Source organism: Emys orbicularis, chromosome 16 (genome assembly GCF_028017835.1).
Source record: "Emys orbicularis isolate rEmyOrb1 chromosome 16, rEmyOrb1.hap1, whole genome shotgun sequence".
NCBI lineage: Eukaryota > Metazoa > Chordata > Testudines > Emydidae > Emys > Emys orbicularis.
Genome location: NC_088698.1, coordinates 11,431,180 through 11,452,663, shown reverse-complemented (window position 1 = coordinate 11,452,663; position 21,484 = coordinate 11,431,180). Strand labels below are relative to the sequence as shown.

The following is a 21,484-nucleotide window of genomic DNA, read 5'->3' as shown; positions in this document are numbered from 1 at the left end:
TGTAAAGCCTCAAACACAACTATTATTCACTTCCAGGTGGTCTCTGGGCCAACAGCTGGCGCTGCTTCAAAGAGAATGCAGTAAACTCCCTGTTTTTCTACCCCCAAAGAAGCAAATGCCTGTACTGCAGTTGGGAGAAGCTGACAAGTGAGGCAGGGCTCTCTGCTGTATCCGAGTCTCCCTGCCTTCTCTCCTCTTTTCAGATCCCCAATAGCCTCCTTTCCCCCAATCTTACCATCAATTACGACAACTTATCCATTGCAAAGATTGACTCGGGACACTGCAGTTAGACAATCCTACCTAGTCATTTCATGTGGCAGCTGCTGCAGCTTCTCCTTGTGGGGCTGTGTCATTTTTACCATCAGGCACCGCAGTGACATCCTAACGCAAAGGGATCCAACAAAGATTGTTCCTCTTAGTTTTTGATAATGCTCATATGTAAGTGTTCACAAGTCACGGGGGTGAGTGTGTGCAGCTGACTTTGGTGATGGGGTGGGGGGACACACACATTGTTTGCCCTGCCTATTTCAGACACACATGTTTTTGGCCCATGGATGTCATCTCTGGTAGAACTCCTTGGAGCATCATCCTGAAAAAGGCAAGAGTTACTAAAGAGTGAAAACAACCCACCATCTTCAGTTTAGTTACACAATATTAATAAGGGTATTTTAGGAGCCACCTCCAACAGCCCAATGGAAAAGGAGGAGTGCTACTCTCCACCACTCTCCTCCCTCCCTGCAGCAGGTAGCTTTGTGTAGGAAACGGATGGAGCTTTTCCTTCCCTCCTCACAGGCCCCACCTGAAATGCTGGCTGGGCCATTTAGTAAGGCCTTATCTACACATGAATACACAGCGGTGGCACTGTCCCTAGATTGATGGGATCCGCCATACACCCAGACCTTCTTCCAGCAGTGGTTCTCTGGGCATCCCTTGATGCAAGTTACCTTGTGCCAAATTACCCACCCAAAATCCCTGGTATTGGCCAAGAAAATGCTGTACACTCAGCTCAAACACCCAGCCACATTAGTGTCTCCAAAGAATCCTTACAGCGTTCAGACCCTGCTGCTGAATCTTTACACACTACCTGTTAATTAATAGCACCTGCCATGCCACAAGTGCTGCCCTGTAGCTCAGGGGAAGGTGGCAACACCTGAATAAGTGGGTAACCCTGATACCCTCTCTTTGCTCAGAGCTGGGTCCCTTTCCCCCCCTTCTGTCTCAAGCAAAGATTGACATAGATCATAATACACCCATGAGGCAGAATCTGCCTCCATCCTGCCTGATCGGAGCCAAGAGCCTCTTCTACAGGTGGATTGTAAATGGAAACAGCTAGGCCCATCTCAGCACTTCAAGGAATCTTGTTGTGCAGTAAAAGACACGTGTGTTTGGCTTTTTTTAAAGCACCAGATGCTCCAAGTGACAATATAATTTTGTTTATTTTCCTTTAATACACTGCTGGTTAAAACTGCCAGGCAGTAGATTTCAGAACATTCCCTCAACCAAACATCCTGGGAAAATTAAAAAATAAACAGCTACATGTACCAAAAATAAAATAACCCACCCACACACCCAGCTCTTCTCCCCAAAAGAACAAGTCTTTGCAAAGCCAGTCTAATCAGAAATAGACATCTGTGCTTTTAACCCAGGGCCTAAGATTGATACAAACAAACAGTCACCGCAAGTTGTTATAACACAAAGCAATGGACAGTAAAAAAAAAAATAAAAAAAAATCCTCCTTCAAAACCCTTTAGTACTGATTACTAATACAGATGAAGATTTACCCCAAAAGAAATTAATATTTCTCCCCATATTGCTATATCCTTCATGGTCATTCAAGTCTTGCAGCCTTGAGTAGAGCTTGCAACTGTGTGGTTCTTAATGCTCAACAAATCAGCTGACTGCAAGAAGCCAGTGTTCCCTTAGCAAGGAGGGACCTGCAAGCAGCTCATTCAGGCCTTGTCTACACAACCATATCCAAGTCCTGGGACCCACTTACAACACAGTTAAGAGTTGCTGTGCAGATGGGACCCAAACATTGTCACTGTAACTGGGCTAAAGCCTTGGGCAATCCAGGCTATTTCTCCAAAGACCCTGAGAACTCTACTTTTGTTTCATGCAGCCTGGAGCCACCTTACAGACTGGTTGATTTCTTAAGCAGGAAGAGCGTGAGTGCAAGAAGTCCCCAGGATCAGCCCTGGCCCAAGTTTATCAGCCTATAGTGGGTGTTTTACTCACTCCAAGATCCTGACTGAACATGCTTGGATTAAAACCGAATCACTGAGAACAAATAAGCACACCCCTAACACACATGAATAAGAAATAACTATGGCTCAAAGATTTTGCATTTCCTAGATTCACACACACTAAGAAGAGTTTCTGGTTAAACAAGACTTGTTAAAAACTGCTCTTGACACCTGTCTGAGCTGCTGTTTCCCACTTTCCCTGGGATTAATCTCTACCCACAGCCTCCTGAGCCTTTGCTGTTTGCTATGGATTATTCACATTTCCTGAGCAGACAGCACTCTCTCTGGGAGGGAAGAAAGCACTTCTGTATTTTTTTTTTTTTTTTTTTTAATAAAACACTTATGGGGAGGGGGGGGGGAATAAAAACCAATGTCAGCAATGAGAGTCATGCTGATTAGACCAGGCACAGAGCACCCCAGGGCATTTCCCTGATCTCTTCAGAAATAGTTCTTTAATATATAGCTATAAACTCTGCGTAAGCCAGAGTCCAGGAAGACAGAACCCTGGCTGCAACCTCCTCCTCCTCACAGACCAATGCCAGAAGTTAAGTACACCTGCTACCATAGTCTTGGGATGAGTCTGTTCAGATCGGATGTGAAATAATCACAAGTTTCATGGGTCTGAAGCATCCCCTAACCGTTACGTCAAGATCAGGAACTTGTGGGAGGAGTTCTCAGTTCCAACCCACATTATATATTCCTCCTCAAGAATACATACCTAAGCTTATTTAGAATTAATCACTGGATAAAATCTGGTGGAAACAGAGGCAAGTGTGTAAAAAAAACCCCAAACCTAGTCCCATTAGACCTTTGCATGGATTTGTCATGGAGATGTAGCACAGCCAGATTGTGGAATTGATTCTGAGATTCCAGACCCTGCTCTCCCTAGGATTCCCACTAAGCAGATCTCTCTCCTGCCCTAATGGGCACAAGGAGCAGACAGATGCCGCAGAGAGTCTGCTACTAGCAGGAGTTTAAGAGAAGTTTTGTCCCATACCACTTTCTCAGAATCTGTTACAAATCAAGAGCCGTGCAGACTCCAGTAGTTTTCTATCCCTTTCCAAAGAGACTGTGCAGGCTACAGCTGAAACTGGACTATGCTTCCAATGGTTGCTGCTAGTCCAGTCTCAACCACAGGAAAGCCAGGGATGAAGTACTGTATTCTGCTCTTGGTTTAGAGTCCCTGCCACAATTGCCACTCTAGGAGAAGCCCTTTGCTAGCAAGGTCCTGATGCGGGATGGGGTTGACATCATGCCATAAACTACGCTACTGCTACAGAAGCAGGACTGAAGCCATGCTGAAGGCCACGCTCCTACCCAAAATCTGACCTTCACCAAGCCCCTGAAAACAATGGACAGACGGGCACAATGTTTCCTGGGAGCTCCCATCCCTCTGAAGATTTCTTTGGGGACAGCAAACCTGAAGGAGCCTGCCAGTTCCCCTATCACATCCATTACTATCCATCCAGACAGCAGAAACTATCAGAGGATATTCACAAGTAGCACCGTACTTCTAGGACATTCCAGAGCATGGATCTCAGGACGGTAAAATAATACCCCCTGCTTTTAGAGGGGGAAGTGCCTGGATTAGGGACCGGTTCCTCCAGGAGTTAGATTTAAAGAGGAAACAGAAGTTCCTTGAAACAGAAGCTTCTTCCAACAGACTTGTGATCAAACCACAACAAAAAGGCACCAAAAATGAACATAAGAATTTGCTTTGGCATTCCACTTGCTTCCACCTGCAATCCAGAGGGAAAGGTTAGATATTGTTCCACTCACACAAACACTACAGTACAAAGTTACAGGGCTGGTTTAAAGCTACTAACGCCCACAGAATTCAGAGTTAAGGAAGAAACAGATCCTCACTCTCCCAACTGCACTGCGGAAGAAGGGCTCAGGTGTGTAAGGCTGCCTACTATTCTGAGATCCCACACCCTAGGCACAGCAGGTGGGGAGGAAAAACATAAACCAAAGAATCTCCACCTGCAGTTTGAATACCCTGGGCTGGGAAGGTTCAAGTCAAGCCCATATCATCATCACGTTGCTTTTTTTATGTTTTTAGAAAAAAAACCTTGACTAAACCTGTTTTCTAAACAATCTGTCCAACAGAACACAACTGTCCATCCTCAGGCTTCTCAAGGTACACTGAGCTGTGGCCTGAATGTACTCACTCCACCCTGCCCACTATTGCAAGGATGCGCACACCCTGGGACCAGGTCCGTATTTGCCCGCTGCTGTTTTGTTTGTGATACTGAATTTTTACACTACCTTGATTGTTTCTAACTGGTCTCCTAACCCCCAGGGCACTGGCCTGCATTATAGACTAACGGAGTGTAAGGCCATGGAAAAGCTCCTCCTTCAGGGAAGCAGAATAGCGGCGCAGCCGTTCCAAAGGCAAACAGCCAGCCAGAGTTTGCAACGTGTCATGGAAGCAATCACTGACTCTCCACTCATTTCCACCATGCAGCAGCCTCGCCTGCTGATTGTATTTGCTCAACCATCCACCCCTAAATACAAATGGAAACCAACATCAGTGAAAGACAACGGCTGAACGATAAGATATTCCAACATATCAACAACAGAAAAATAAAGTAGCCCTAAACCACCACCCCCAAGCCGCGTACCTCTTGCCAGTCTTTAACCAGCTGAAATGCAGATGCGGCTAGGAAGAGATCTAGGCAAAAGCGAGCCACAATCGGACCTCAATATCCATTCATATGTTGGATGGGTCCCTCCGACCACCGCACCCCCCCACCCCCATCCTTCAATATCCTTATTTAAAAAATAAAAATAAAGCACATGTTTCATTTGTCCCAAAAGGACCCTTCAAGTGAAGTCTGAAGCTGCCAGAAAGGAAAGGGTTGGAACAGGAAAGCAAAAAGGAAAATTGCTTTATTATAGTACCATCATGGGGCCAGGAGACCCAGCAAGCAGCTAAGGGAGGGAGGGAGCCCAAACCCATGCGAGTACCTCACCCCTAGTGCAGAAGATAAGGCTTGATAACCAAGTTATGGGTAAACAGAGCAAAAAATATTCCAATTTAAAAAAAAAAATCAAATAAACTGAATTAATTTTATTTGAAAAACATAGGCTGCAACATACAGAAGCCTAATGCTGTGCCGGCTACACCTAAAGACACGCTGCTTCATCCTCAGGTGGGAGTCCAGCACAGAGCAAGTGCATTGCCACTATTAGAAGGAACAGGGGGGGGATCAGCTACCCTGGCCTTGCAGAGGAATGGACTAATCTAACAGGCCTCTTCCATCTCTAATGCCTATGATCCTAGATGTGGGCCCTTGAGCTCAAGCTGTGCAAGGTGCAGGGGCTGAGAGGTGCTGAAGGAGACTTGTGTCTAAGAAATGCTGGCATCTCAGGGGAAGAGAAGAGCACACTCCTCAGTTGGAAGGCTTGTTGTTTTCAAGACCAAGTTCTTGGTTTGCCTAATGAATCGGGGTAGTTTGTGCTGAACCCAAGAAGTTCCTGCTATTTGATTAAGGTTCCAAACCCTGTGCTGTTCTAGTGTGTTAGAGTGATCAGATGATGGCCAAAGAGATCCGGGGAAATCATAAGGTTAGACAAAATTTTACAGACATTGCCACTCGGAATAAAAAATGTCCTCAAAATACCCCTTTTTAATTGACTCCTACATTAAAAAAAATAAGCATTTAGGAGTGATACGAGTCCAGGAGGAGACAGCTGAATGAAGCTGCTAGTCCCAGGCCTCCCAGTGTTTCAGAGCTTGGCTTGCTCTGGAGATCTACTGCTAGCCTTCTCCTCCCCGTGGGTAGGTTTCATTATGGTCAAGCATTCTCTGACAGTTTTACCAACTGAACTGCTTGTGCGAGCATTAGTGGCTGACAGTAGCAACGGGAGAAAGCTCAGTTGGATCCTATATTCTGCACTGGACTTACAGAATCAGAATTGTGGTTAAACGCAAAGCAGCAATGCACTTGCTCAGAAAGATGGCTGCTTTGGGGCCCAATGCTCTGACAGTGTCCCTAGCTCCTGTCTTGGCACTCATGGCTGGGCAACACTTTCCACAGCTTGAAAATTAATAGGAAGAAAGTAAATGCCTTGGCTTCTGTAAACGGACTATTCATAGAGCTCTGCTGACCCTTCACCAAGAGGCTCTGTCTAGCTTATCAAAAGGCTAGGTGTGAGTTGAGCAGCTACATACAATTGTGCTCAAAAGCAATTGATAGGAAAAGTTAGAATCCAGGCAGGAGCAGCAGGAGGATTACTTCTCAGTCAAGCTGCATGGTATGAAGCAGATGAGATGCTTGCCAAAAGAAACAGATTTAGCCCAAGGCAAAGAGAATTCTGCCCTGAGGATCAAGAGGATGGATGTTATTAGAATGAAAGCTGACAAGGCTGGTGTCTCAAGACTCAAGCTCCAGAGAATACCCTTTACCCTGGCTGTGCAAGGTGCCGGGCACTTCCTGTGAGAAAGGCAGCACGGCCAACTCCCATAAGTCAATGGGAACTGAAGCTGCTCAGCACCTTGCAGATTCAGATCTTAAGTGATGCCAGCTGCCCAAGGACCTCCAGTTCCAGACCAGGAAGAGTGTGTGGATTGCACATTGCAGGCTTTTGTTTTCCACACTGCTCTCCTGATTACACCAGACTCAGATCCAGAGCGAAGCAGCCTCTCCTGCCACCCCACTCAGAGAACACATGCTTTTCATGCAGGTGCAGAGTCCACTTTCAGTGGGGGAAAGTGAACAGGGTAGCTCAGACCTATCATCAGGTGACCATGGAAGCTGACCAGACTGATCTACAGCAGTTTCCATCCATTTCAGATTCTCCACAATGGATGGACACGCTCATCCTACAGGACTGAGAGGCTGGGCACCTTGGCACTTGCCAGCATCCAATTCTTTGGCACATCCTGATATTCCAAAGCCTACGCAAGATAGTTAATGGTAGGTACAGACTGCAATCTCACATTACTGCAGACTGGATCAGATCAATGCAGCTGATGCAGAAAGATTAGAGGGTCATTGGAAAGTGCTTCAAGGGTTGCACTACTCTGTCTTAAGGCTGCCAGACTATTGATCATAGCAGGGATGCACAAGCATTGGGGGCTCAGAGCCTCAATTTTTTTGGTCACCTGGTTCTCAGCCCCTCTAGGGGAGACATTGTACACTAGAGAGGGCAAGGTGGGATGGGGCTTGAAGTGAGCCACTGCGAAGAAAAATATTAAAAAGGAAATAAAAGCCACAACTGATACAGAAACCAAACGCATCCGGGGCAAAGACTCTGCAGCAAAAAGCCAGCCTATTGCAGGTCACAGCAGAACCCCCGCAGTAACGATCTAACGTTACACAATTATCAAACTAGGAAAGTCTCTCCCAACTGGTGCAGAAAATCAGGCCAAATAATTCCCTCAGCTCTTTTTGCAACTCACTCTAAAGTTGGAACCTTTCCTGGAGACCCATCAGCAAGTCTGAGCCTGTGTATCTTTAGGACAGAGAAGTATCGTGCATTTAGCTACACACATTCAGATAGCTGTTGAAAAGCCAGTCTCTTTCCCCCATAATTGTTAGTCACCCAAAGGCACCAGAACATCTGTGCACACTTCTGACCAAAACACACATCTAGATCTCACTTCAAAGGCTGTTTTTCCAGGCAACATTCAGAGAGTGCTTCCCTGCTTAGCTTCTTAAGCTGGGACCAATTATCCACCTGGACAAGGGCACAGCGTTTGGGTCACGCAGCTTCCTCTCCGTGCAGGGTATGGACCAAAGTTCGCCAGCATCAGCTTCCTACAGCCCAGACAGCCAGCAAGGATCCAGTTTAATCTCAAGTTCCCCGAAGAGGACAGGATGCTGCTTATGGTGCAACAGGGGAAGCCAAGGCCTCGCTGCTCGCTGGCTGGGGGAAGGCGAGCTCCCCCCTTTACCTGTACCTGCCGTTCATTCCAAATGAACTTTTTTTCCCTTAAATTATGAAAAATATGGAGAAACTGAAAGCAACCGCATTTGGTCCGACTCCTTTCCTCCTGGCCTGCGACCCCTGCCACTGCATCTCTGCATGGGGCTTGCCCTCACAACCGGCAAAGGCAGAAGAGGGTAGGAATGAAGACACCAAAGGCCACCAATATAGGGAACATGAGGCTGCTGTTGTCCGAGGCGTAGGGGTTTGGTGTCCGGGGGCCTGACTGAACCCGGTTCTTATTGGCCTGTTTTTTAACGCTGGAGCCTTCATCATACTCTTCTTCATCTTCCTCATCCTCCTTTTTCTCCAGGCCAGGGTGAGGCTGCAGCTTTGGAACATCTGTTGGAAGAGAAAGAAATTCACTATTGTGAACACTGCAAGGAGCTGTGAGGATTCCAACAGGCAACTGACTCAAGCTGTCCCTTTGTGACCTGCCCCAACCCACACCCAGCCAGTTGAACAGGGCACATGGGGCACCCCATAGACTGGTACACAGTCCCACATTGCCAGGACTCCACTCCAATACAAGCACCCTAATTCATGGAGATACTTCGATGGCTCCACTCTCAGCCTGTGAAGCAAATATTAGTATATGAATAAGGCCCTACCAAATTCACAGCCATGAAAAACGCATGATGGACTGTGAAATCTGGTCTCCCCCCATGAAATCTGGTCTTTTGTGTGCTTTTAACCCTATACTGTACAGATTTCACAGGGGAGAAAGCTGGGCGGCCGGAGCGCGGCGGTTGTTGGCCAGGCACTCAGCTCTGAAGGCAGAGCCGCTGCCACCAGCAGCAGCGTAGTAGTAAGGGTGGCAATACCATACCATGCCATCCTTACTTTTGCGTTGCTGCTGGCAGCGGCTCTGCCTTCAGAGCTGGGTGCCTGGCCAACAGCTGCCGCTCTCCGGCCGCCCAGCTCTGAAGGCAGTGCCGCCACCTGCAGCAGCGCAGAAGTAAGGATAGCAGTACCACAATCCCCACATAATAACCTTGCGACCCTCCCACAACTCTTTTTTGGGTCAGGACCCCTACAATTACAACACCATGAAATTTCACATTTAAATAGCTGAAATCATGAAATTTACTATCCTAAATCCTATGACTGTGAAATTGACCAAAATGGACTGTAAATTTGGTAGAGCCCTATTATGAAGAACCCGCCTGTGAGGACAGAGCGACATCACCACTCTCCAGCTTCTCATTCAGGAAGAGCTACATCATGCAAGCACATTTGCCCCATCCCAACCTGTAATGCTCCTGGCAGCCTTATAAGACCCCAGGCAGGACCAAGACTTACTGCCTTGATAACCAAATTCCTCCCAACCCGTAAATGGAGACCTATCTCACAGCAGCTTCCCCATAACCTGCCAGTGCCACTCCTCGTATCCACCAAAGCAAAGCAATATACATCCCAACCCACACCCCAGTCCTTGCTGGTCTGAGACCTGAGTTCAAACTCCCCACACAGCAAGAGACTGTGCTGCCACTAGACCACAGAGCCAACTCCTTGCCTGCAGGGTAGCAATCCCTGATCTCTAGAGCAGCAAACAGACCCACCATATGACGAAGATTTCAGCGGAGTGCTCTGACACACAGCAACGAGAGAGCAGGGACTCCTGCTAACCCGTCCCACAAAGCACACCCCACACAGAGATATTTCGGGAGATTAAGTCTGGGAAAATTGCAGCTGCATTCTCAGAGCCAAAGGGGCAGAAGCCCAGGGTGGAGCGAAAGCACTAGGCCAGAAAAACTGAATGATTACTAGCTAAAGAGGTCTCCAGAGCCAGATCTTTGCAGAGCTGCTCACAATGTCTAGCAGCCAAAGAATTTAGCTATTAGCCAGTTTAATCGCCACTGAGACTGAGAAGGCCCCCAGTTTTTGAATTAGACACACAACCTGCTTTCCAAATGAAGCAGCCTCATATACTTGGACTGAAGGACTGGGGAGACAAGACACCTGTGATGCGCTAGGACAAAACTTCACGGGGGACAGCTGAGGGAGATGGGCCTGGCTGAGACAGGTCAGTTAAGGCTGCCACTATACGGAGAGTGCTATACACATGGTTTAAAAGGAAATCGGTTGCCCTCCAAACTAAAAAGGCTTGAAGGATTATTAGTTAAAAACTTACCATCCACTGTTCCTTGCAGGATGTATAGTGCACAGATTTTCGGATTGTCGTAGTATCCCTAGCGAAAGGGAAGACAAAGGTCAATGCTGTCAAAGAAGGAATACCCCCCACCCATCAAAGTCACTTCCCCTCTCCCTATGCACATCTGCACCATGTGGCAGGGTGTGAGGGATTGGGTGGAGAGGAGAGGAGAAAGAAGGGGCTTTCCCCTAGCCAGGGTTTGTTACCTTGACAAACTCAATGTGGAGCTTCCCTGTGAATGTGGAAACCTCTCCCTGGACACTCAGCTTCCCCTTTCTGATGCTGATGGGAATGATCTCGTCGTGAGCTGTGCTATGTCCAACTCGGTCAAAAATGTCCAAGTCCTTCACCACCACATGGCCATTCAAGCGCACATCAAACACCTTCAGGGGTGGAAGATATTGTAGAGAGTATCAGAGGGGAATCAGACACATGACTGAGAGGGGACAGGACAGAAACAGTCTGCTCGTTACAAAGCCCGGGAGACAAGTGTTATTACTGCACGTGCCACCAAATCAATGCAGATTCTCTGCACATATGGCAATCTGTCTCCATATTGAGAAGGACCCACAGCCCAAAAATAGACCACAGAAGTTAAACAATTAAGCCCTTTCAAAATGGTTTCAAATAGACAAACCTGTATCCTGCCTCTAACACGTCTCCATAACTACTGTTCAGTACTGAGGACTGCAGGGAGTTTTATTAGGCCCTATCCTCAGAAGTACCATGCACCCACACCTCCCGTTGACTCGAATGGGAGCTGTTAGTGCTCGGCACCTCTGAAAATTGTGCTCTTGGCTTTTTAATCCCAGTAGTCTGGTGGTAAAACAGGGGAAGGAGAGACATGAGGGAAAGAGATGAGACCAGAGGCAGAAGAAAGGGGAGGAGTTAGGTAAAGAGACTGAACAGCTAACAGAGCGGAAGCTAATCTCTGGGCTGCTGTGACTCAAGCATCACTCATAGCCTGGGATACCATCACAACTGTGTAAAGGAGCAAACAAAAGGAAGTATGTTAGTCCTTAAATCCTACAGAACTCTATTTTGTCAGGAGAGCCACCTGTTCACATCCAATTATTTCCATCCTTCTGATCAGCCTCTACAAGCCAATGTTGCTGCTTAAAATAATCACCAAGTAGGAAGCAGCATGGTCCAGTGGACAAGGAATCAGGACTAGGGTTCTAATTCCAGCTCTTCCATTGAGTTATTGTGTGGCCTTGACCCCCACGTGCCTCAGTTTTCCCAACTGCAAAATGGGAATCACAAAGGTGGGCAAGAATCATTAAGTGCTTAGATGTCTCCAGAAGAAAGGTGCTATACAAAAGTCAAGTGTCAGTCACATTTCGCTATATAAAGTCAGTTGAAGACATGACTTCACAGACAAGTACATTGAGCTCTACTTTATATTAGAAATTGATATGGGAGCTCAGGATCACTTTGGAATGCATCCTTAGGAACCAGTTCATCCCTAGGGCAGCTCCACTGGGCTCAGTGGAGTTACATTAGAGATGACTGTAACCCTTAGTACATTTCTTTCACCCCTTTCTGTGGCTACTCCTACCTATGCATATAAAACACCACAGATGGTGATGTGCAAGAGGGCAGAGGGGAGCTGTGACCCTAAGAGCCCCTTAATACCCTCTGGCAAAGGGTTCACGGTCATGTAACAGCAACTTCAATCAGGCCTGACAAACTCACTATACCTATCACATTGCAGTCATGGTATTTATCTATAAAGAATGTCCTGTAAGGTATCAAATGAAAACTTAGATCATACTGGTCATCATAATCATTAAGAACAATTAAGAAATGGCAGGTGTATACTGAAAATATGTTTAACCCAGCAAAGCAGGCAGGATTGATAAACAAAGTGTTCCTAGACAAAGGAATGCTGATTAACTTGTCTGCCTAATTCTCCAATGTAAACCGAGCATGGTAAAAGCCAACATAAGCAATCTTCATTTGCATATTAAGTCAACAGGAAAGGCAAATTAACAAAAGGATGAAAAAGACAGCATGAATAACACAGCGCCTGCACGCCAGCAGGGGACAAGAACTTTATCTAGGGTTACCCTTCAGAAGAATACACTTCAAAGATTTGCTGTTCCCTCTGGGGACTCATTTCACTGAGACACACTCCGGGTAGAGGGGAGATTCATGAAAAAACTGGATCCTGGTTTGATTGAAAATCCATAAACTTTGTGAAAGGCCTTTGAGGGTAAGAAAAATGCTTCAGCCAAAGGACTATAGCTCATTAAGTTATGGTTAGACTCTTCGAAGCATGTTAATACTTTGTTTTATTTGTAACCATATCTGTTTCCACTATCTTTACTCAGTATCACTTACATCTCTGTTCCTAAGACACTTATTCTTGGTTTTGCTATAAATTCATCTGAGTGCTGTTACGTAAAGGGTGAACCCTCAGCTGAGTTAACAGGCTGGTGTGTGATATGCCTCTTTGGAGACAGCAGACTTGGTAATTTCTGGGAGTGTCCAGTGACTGGGCCTGGATACTGCAGAGGAACACGCCACATGGAGTTTTGGGCAGTGAAGTGCACCTGAGATTTACCTGCAAGGCAAAGTAAAGGCTGGCAAAGTTTTTGAGGAGGCTGTTTGGGTGGTTAGCAGACCAGAGTGTAGGGAACTGACACAGAGGTTAGCTCCCGTGAGACTCTCACCCTCCGCAGGGAGTAACAAGGTGATTCTCAGTCCTGAACTCCCCAAAAGCATGTCACAGGATCCTGGCATACACAGCCCTAGACAGAAATTAGCATCATCAGAGATAACCAAGGAAGGATCCTGGGTCGGGGGAGACTTAGCTTACCTTCTGCTGGGACTGTGCAAAATAGACTTCAGCAAACTTCAACACCACAACGTAGTCGCCCTCCTCCTTGATGGGGACTTCATACCCAAAGGTCTCCTCGTTGTAACGCTCAGTCTGGTACAGAATCTGATCCTCTGTGTTGGACCGCAAGATTGGCAGCTTCATGCCATAGTCAGAGGCTGGGTTCCAAATATAAAATCAACAAGAATGGAAGGGTTAACTTCTGAGGCATCGGCAGAAGACAACTCTATAAACAACCTCCAAGCACCTGCAAGAGGACCAATTCTCTTGAGGCCCAATAGTCCCTCCTAATTCTGACCAATGGGGGGCACTACTTCCTTTCAAGTGTCCCCATCCCCGCTTTACCAACAGCCACACTTCTTTTTTTAATCCAGTACACCAGAGGGGGAGGCAGGTTGAGCAGTGGCTGGAGGAAACCTGAATCCTACAGAAACACAGTTCTGACTATCAACCATCCCCAAGCCAGTTAGCAGAGAAGAGGTCCTATTTCACAGACTGGGTGCGCTAGGGTTCCCCCGAGACCTTTTCCACTTGGTTCCCCAAGATCTCAGTTCGACTCCAGTCTAATTTCTCAGCTTCCTTTATTTGGCATATAGTAAAGCTACATTATCAGACTCAAGGATAGGGGGTGTGTATAGAGTATACCACACATCCAGAGTCACACAGCAAATCTCTTCCCTTATATACGTTTACAAATTACACTACATCACACATTTTGGAATTGGCTTAAATCACTTTGTAGAAACCAAACCCTGTACAGCACGCACTGTCCATGCATAACTTACTCTTTACCTCAGCTTACAATCCAGGTTTATCATATCCTTTGTTACCCTGTCCACTGTAAATGGTTCCCTGGGCATTCTCCGTATCTTAGCTAGTACAGACATTGTTTCCAGCCTGCTGATCCATTTACCTCCCTAATCCTGTCTCCCAAGAAATAAGGCCTCACCCATGTCAAGCCAGGCCTACAGCATCAGAGGACTTGGCCATGAGATCAGACTTCTCTAGAGAAAGAGCACTTAGAACTTCTAATGTTTTAACCAACATGATGCAGTGCACAAATGAAATGAAGTCAATTTAGGACTGAATCACCTCAGATAATATAATCCCATCCCCTGCAACTGACTTGACATTAAAAACCTAATTACAATTTCTCCTAAAAAAAACATTAAAAAGCCATGTTCCACCCAAGAGAAAACATGCAGGCTGGGAGAGTGTTGCATGTATTGGAGGGATCTTAATAAAACCCCTTTCTTCTTGCTAATAATCCTTCAAACACCACGCAGGGAACCTGAATCAATAAGGATGTGCGCACCCGAGGGCTCTGATGACCATGCAAACTTCCTCATATGATTTTATGGGGTATACATCAGAGCCACATGTGTGCGTGAGCCTTTACTTCAGTTATCTGTACACTACACAATGAAGAATGTTTCTAGCTGTGCCGGTATCTGAAGCAATCATGGAGGTTAAATACTTGTTTGTCCTTCCTTGTTGTTTAATATCTGTATCATAATGGAACTCAGGGGCCTCAATCAGCATTAGAGCCCCATTGTACTGGGCACTCTACAAACAGATAAGATGGCATAAGCCCCAAAGAGCTTAATCTAAAATGCTATTCTCATCGGATGGAATAGGGGAGACTCTGGATGGCATCTGCACAACTGGCACTTCCAGTCAGCAGTGACAGCTGATCTAAGCTTTTAGTTGTCAGCTGACAGTTGCTATTTCCACCCCCATTTCCATGGAAACAGACATTGGGTTGGGTTGGCCAATGCAGAGTAAGCCAACAGCTCAGTAGCCCAGCACCTATGTCCAAGCCCATGGAAATGACGGAGAGGAAACTAACACCTGTTCTACACAGCGAGAACCCTCGGGTAAGACTGCTATTGTTCTGTAACCACGAGGGACGGTCATGGAGGCTTGATCATCAAAACCACAGGAGGTGAAGAGCTCTCACTGTTTTCACATCCTGCTGTAAATACATCCCTTTTTCCAGCTACATGTTAACTAATTATAGTAGTCCAAATAGCTCATAAACACTAGCTCAACTCCTATGTAACGCTGCAGGTTAGAGACAAGCCTGCAGAGAAAGGAAGTTTGTTGTCAGGCTGGGATAGCGACCATCAGAGTGAATTCACCCAATCACACAAATGACTAATTAATTTGTATGCTGCAGTTCTTCATGATGCAATGGAAGTGGATCTGAATTAGCAGTATTTTTGTTGTGGTGAAGAATGACTGAAGCACCAAGACAGAAACAAACCATTACACATTAAAAGTAACAAAAGTAGCCACTATCTTCATTTGTTTGGCATCTGGATATGCTAGAAATCCCTTCGTTATACTTTCTCCCTTAAGTCCCAGGATCAGAATTTGAGGCTTGAGGGGAAACAACCCTAAAATGCCATCCCAGGACTTGTAAGCCATCAGCAGCAGGATTTCTGCTGCAGCCATTACCTGCCCATCCACACAAATGGGAGCAGAATGAGTAACTGAGGGAACTAAAATGATGGTGCAATAAAAACCGTTGAAGGAGAAGGAAGATAGCAGTTGACCTCATGGGTTAAAGTCTTACTTGCTGAGCCCGGCACTGTGGTTGCAGCAGGGTTATTGTAACAGGCTGCTGTTCAGTGAGGCACCATGAACAAACACTCTTTTGGGAGGAGCAAACCACAACACTGCCTGCACTGTTTGAAAAGGAACCTTTTTTTCCCTCAGATTGAAAAAGAGATTGCTAAAGTCCAAAGAGACATTCTCCTCCAGGTTGCAGCTGCAAGTGTTAATCATACAGTTGTAGGTCAGCCTCCCCTTAAAATTAATAATGATATTTGAACACCTACAGCTAGTGAAATACAGGTCACCAGCAGATAAGCCTTGGGTGGGGCAAACTAAAAGCCTATAAGCTTTACAGAGTACACATATTTAAATGGTAAATTCCTCTGGGCTGTTACTTGTGTGTGAAGGGTCAACCACATCTAGGGCACTGTGTAAGTAGTGACACCATCACTGCAAGGAGAGCTGCATCGATGCTGTTTGTTGCAGCTGTAGCAGTGATGGGCAGGAGACCCAAGCCTTGAATGGGTAGTTCACCTTGTCTGCACCACAAGAGGTACCTGTTGCTGATAATGGATGTATCTTAACACAATCCTTTGTTACACTTGCAGCTAAGTGATATTGTGCTGCCACCATTATCAGCAGCAGGCAATTTCCCCACCACAGACAAGGCTTTACAAGTCCAGCAGCATCTGCAACACTGAGGCTTTGTCTACATTACACTTTCGTTTTTAAAACTTTTATCACTCAGGGGTGTGGAACTTACTCCTGAACGACAAAAGTTTTAACGCCAAAAAGCACCAGCGTGGACAGCGCTTCGTCGGCGGGAGCTGCTCTCCTGTCAACGAAGCTACTTCCCCTTGTTGGGGGTGATTTTATTTTGTCCCCAGGAGAGCTCTCTCCTGGCGATAGAGAGCAGCTACACGGCTTACCTTATAACAGCGTGGCTGCAGTGGCACAGCCGTACCGTTGTAAGGTGTGCAGTGTAAACACAGCCTGAATCTGGATCGCAGTGGTTGACGCTGGGTGTAACAGTACCTGACTAGAACAGGGATCATGTTCTTTACCTTCAGCCATTATCATATTTGAACATCCAGAAGTGGGGCAAAGGAGAACAGTAACTTGGCTCCCAAGAGACATTATTCATGCTGTGGGCAGATAAAGGCTACATCTACACTACAGGGGGGGGTCGATTTAAGATACGCAAATTCAGCTACGCGAATAGCGTAGCTGAATTCGACGTATCGCAGCCGACTTACCCCGCTGTGAGGACGGCGGCAAAATCGACCTCCGCGGCTTCCCGTCGACGGCTCTTACTCCCACCTTCGCTGGTGGAGTAAGAGCGTTGATTCGGGGATCGATTGTCGCGTCCTGACAGGACGCGATAAATCAATCCCCGAGAGGTCGATTTCTACCCGCCGATTCCAGCGGGTAGTGTAGACCAGGCCAAAGAAACCAGCATCTCACTTCATGAGGCTTAAGTGCTGACTGGCTCCTCCCCTACCCTAGAACTGAGGATCCAAAGTGCAGCTGCAACATATTCTATGTCCTACACCCTCTGGTGGATTTTTGGCCTGGTCCCCACTAAGCCCCCACTTCGGACTAAGGTACGCAAATTCAGCTACGTTAATAACGTAGTTGAATTCGAAGTACCTTAGTCCGAACTTACCGCGGGTCCAGACGCGGCAGGGAGGCTCCCCCGTCGATGCCGCGTACTCCTCTCGCCGAGCTGGAGTACCGGCGTCGACGGCGAGCACTTCCGGGATCGATCCGGGATCGATTTATCGCGTCTAAACCAGACGCGATAAATCGATCCCAGAACATCGATTGCCTGCTGCCGGACCCTCCGGTAAGTGTAGACGTACCCTTTGATTTCACTGCTTCAGCAGCTACAACAGTGGTACATACCCCATACTAGTGTATTGCCATTTACTGCCTTCGCCCAGGGCACAGCTAATGTAGAATCCTGCCATGACCTCAGGGCTGGAGGTCTGCTGCCAGAAATGGTGGGTGAGCCAGCAGTCACATTTTCATTTACCGTGACCTCCCATGCAATAGGTACTAGGGTTCCTCATTCACCAGCAGGTGCTCAGCCCTGCTGCCCCCTGGTAGAATTCCATCACTGGGTAATGGGTCCTGCCACCATGCAACATGCAGTTCAGCTGTGGAAAGTGCCTGAACCCTGTGCTTGTCTCACTGAGACTGTTCCCAGCGGGGCTTCAAACTTACAGCCCCTGCTGCAGAAACTGGAGTCTTTCTCTGGAAAAAGCAAGTTGCTGCATGTTGTTGAATGGTCAGGCTACCAAACTGGCATCACCTTTCAAGAGTAAGTTCCACTTCAGTCCATAAGGACAGACTTCCCCTCAGATGATATTCCTGCAGTCTAAAGCAGGGAACTTGAAGTTTTACAAGGCTAAACCCTGCAAGACTCATCCAGTTAGAAGGGAGCTACCATATTTCAGGTGAGACACTGGGCATGCTCAACAGAGGGGTGGTTTTTTTGCAAGTCAGTTTTGCAGGCTACAGCCAACATAGCAGTCTCTCAGCTCCTGTGGGCATCCCCTCCCCAAAAAAGGCCTGGTTTAGCAGAAGCTAAATAACTTCTTTTAAAATTCTTCTTGCTGATAAGTATCAGAGAGGTAGCCGTGTTAGTCTGGATCTGTAAAAAGCAACAGAGTCCTGTGGCACCTTTAAGACTAACAGATATATTGGAGCATAAGCTTTCGTGGGTGAATACCCACTTCGTCAGACGCAAGTGGGTATTCACCCACAAAAGCTTATGCTCGAATACATCTGTTAGTCTTAAAGGTGCCACAGAACTTTCTGTTGCTTCTTGCTGATAAGTATCACTTTGATATTTACAGCTTTCTGATGGACAATACAGAGAGCTCAAACAGTCTGCTCCTGTGAGGTCTGATGCAGGGTCCCCAAAGTGCTCATTTCCTTTTTCTATCTCCCGCTGGAGGCTACCCTCCCAAAAGTTAGATCTAGACTCATCTCAATGAGACACTAATGCCCTAGCAGTTTCAAGAAGAGTGAAGCCATTCAGCTATGAACAAATAAGCAACTTATGCTCAGTTAGGATCACATGCTAGACTCGTGATATAATCAGAGGTGGACGACACCAACCTCCCAACTGTTTTCCCCTGCCTGCTGAAACAGAGCACATGCTGTAAAGTCAGACTGCAGCTCTACAAACAGCTGCTCTCGTGTATGCACCTGGCCAGAGAGTGTGTCATGGTGGCAGAAGCAGGTAGCTCTGAGTGTTATACAAGTTCACATGCAGTTCAGCACTATCAGCCCCGTCCCCTTCCTCATCTGGAGAGGAGTAAGGGCAGAGTGTTAAGGGCAGCCTTCCATTGCCACATGGCTCACAGCATGTGACAAGGCAAGTACCGATTCCCTTTCCTGTCTCTCTTCACCCCCCTCACAAAAACCCTCCTCAGCATGACTGGAAGTTACAGAACAAGGAATGAAGGAGCAGAACGGGTACCCAACATGGCAAGTGCTTAGGTTATCAACAGGAAAATGGCAACCAAGTCAAAGAGAAGTGTGGGGGCAGGGGAACCTTTATCGCTGTAACAGATGGGAGGAGGGTTCAACACTTGCTGGGTGACTGGAGACAAGAATTGCTGAGATAGGGAACTCCTCCAGAGGAGCCAAGAGCGCCAAATGGGGAAAGGAAGAGGTGAGGAGAGAGGCCAGGAGGAAGCAGGAGGGGGCAAACAAGGCAGAAGGGGATGGGAGGCTAACCTAGTGCACTGAGGACATGCAGGGCGGCTGCGCCCGGGAGTTTGGCCCCTCAAGGCTTGTTTAGGGTCTCCGGCATCAGTGCAGACTGGCGCAAGCCAGCAGGGCTCCAAAGTCCTAGACGGATGGGGTCGTCCCTTTAGCCCCCCCCTCTCTTTGAAGGATACCTGGCTAGGAGCCGTTCTTCTGGTAAGGGTACGTGGGCAGCAGGGCCCGGTCCGCACCTGGCACCTGCCCCCAGTCGGCCGCTGAGCCAGAAGCCTCCAAACAGCCCCGGCCAGGGGAGCGGGAAAGCGTCTAGCCGGGCTCCAGACGGCCCCGTTAGCCACTGCTCCAAGCGCTCACCGAGCCTGCCATGAGGCGGGCACGCCGGGGCAGCCGGCTGGGCCCCTAGGGGGAGGGAAGGGTTAAGTGCCCTTCAGATGCGCGCCTATCACCACCTCACACCGCCCGCTGCATGGCAAGGAACCTGCCCGTCCCGGGCCTGGGCAGCGCGCAGCACAGGGGGTGCCACAGCCTGGGCTGGTCGCACTGGAGGGGCAGCGCGGCAGGACGGTGCCTGAGGGGCGAAGGGGGAGCGGGAAGGGGCCGGCGGGAGGGCAGAGGAGATGACGAGAACAGATCGGAGGGAGGCGGGACGTGGCCAGGCCTCCGGCTCCCTCCCCCCGGGGCCTCACCTCGGCCCACCCGGCCCTCGAGCGGGTCTTTGCGGAAGTGGATGCCGTTCACGTCCACATGGGCCTCGCCGCCCGCGTTCACTGCCCAGATCACGTTGTCGGCCAGGCCGGCTCCCGAGGCCCCCAGCAGGGCCGCGAGCACCAGAGCCGCCCCAGGCGCCCAGCGGGCCCCGGCCGCCCCCATCTCCGGCTCCCGGCTCCTGCTCTCAGCTCAGCGCAGCCCCGCCCCACCGCACATGCCGCCCTCCTCTTCCTGCCGCGGCAAGGGGGCACCCGAACCCGCTGGCCAGACGGAGGGAGACCAGTCAACCAGTCACCGCCCGTGGTCTTGAATGTTAACTACCTGCCCGTCTGCCATTGGGTATTGGAGTCACCATATTTGTATATTAATAAAATGACGAGCCAATAGGAACGAGCCAGGATAGCAAGTTTGGTTGAGAGATAACCAGGTACCAGGCGGCTAAGGCTGTTGGGTTGGCAAAGGCCGGGGGAGTGGGGACTGGAGCGCACCATGTGCAGGGAGTGGTACAAACCCACGCTCCCCCGCGCCCCCCCGAACGTCTCCTATTCCCGAGCGGGTGATAGGTTCCTCCTCTCTCTGGGCTTTTACCATCCGCTCGGGAGGGGGGACACGGAACGCACCACTTGCCCGAAGTGGGAGAAGCTTCTCCGCGACCGGGCCGGGCTCCTTGGGCGCGACCACTGGGACACAGAGGAGGAAAACGGCAACGCAATGTTCCCTCAGTACTTCCTCCCGCCACTCCCGGGCCAGACCGGCCTCTCTCTCTCTCTGAGATCGCTCCCAAGGGTCCCACCAATCAGGAAGCTCCAACGCGGCTGGAACGTAATGCATTGTGGGAAGGCAACGGAACGGAAGCAGGCGGGTGGCTCAGCCTGTGGGGGTTCCCATGGCAACCGTCACCTTCCCCGTCGCCAGCGGAATGACGATTCTTATCAGACCCGAGTCCCTCTATCCCGGGAGACGGGGATCCCCGCACAGGGGCAGGGAGAGGAGGGGGATCCCCGTGTCGGTGCCGGGCCCGCGTAGCCTCAGGGAGGGGGATCCCCGTGTGGGTGCCGGGGCCCCGTAGCCTCAGGGAGAGGGATCCCCGTGTGGGTGCCAGGCCCCCGTAGCCTCAGGGAGGGGGATCCCCGTGTGGGTGCCGGGGCCCCGTAGCCTCAGGGAGGGGGATCCCCGTGTGGGTGCCGGGGCCCCGTAGCCTCAGGGAGAGGGATCCCCGTGTGGTGCTGGGTGCAGCAGCTCTGCTCCTGGTGAAGATCCAGCCCATGGCGGGGTGCAGGGGGTGACTGGTTTCTTTTGCTGGTG

General features: G+C 48.8%; 1 protein-coding gene across 1 annotated transcript; it reads right to left on the bottom strand.

Moving 5' to 3' along the window:
- Nucleotides 1–8,289: 8,289 nt before the first annotated feature.
- Nucleotides 8,290–20,341, bottom strand: MLEC (malectin). The gene is made up of 5 exons (XM_065417939.1): nt 20,158–20,341; nt 13,154–13,332; nt 10,539–10,715; nt 10,312–10,369; nt 8,290–8,519 (listed from the first exon to the last, which is right to left on the bottom strand). Exons 1-5 carry the CDS (start codon nt 20,339–20,341, stop codon nt 8,290–8,292), a joined length of 828 nt encoding a protein of 275 aa, XP_065274011.1.
- Between the last annotated feature and the right edge of the window lie 1,143 nt (nt 20,342–21,484).

Coding starts and splice junctions, on each gene's coding strand:
- MLEC (XM_065417939.1), bottom strand. CDS start 20,341: ATGGGGGCGGCCGGGGCCCGCTGGGCGCCTGGGGCGGCTCTGGTGCTC. Junction 10,716..13,153: donor TTGCACAGTCCCAGCAGAAG/GTAAGCTAAGTC, acceptor CCACCCCTGAAG/GTGTTTGATGTGCGCTTGAA. Junction 8,520..10,311: donor CCTGCAAGGAACAGTGGATG/GTAAGTTTTTAA, acceptor CTCTTCCAACAG/ATGTTCCAAAGCTGCAGCCT.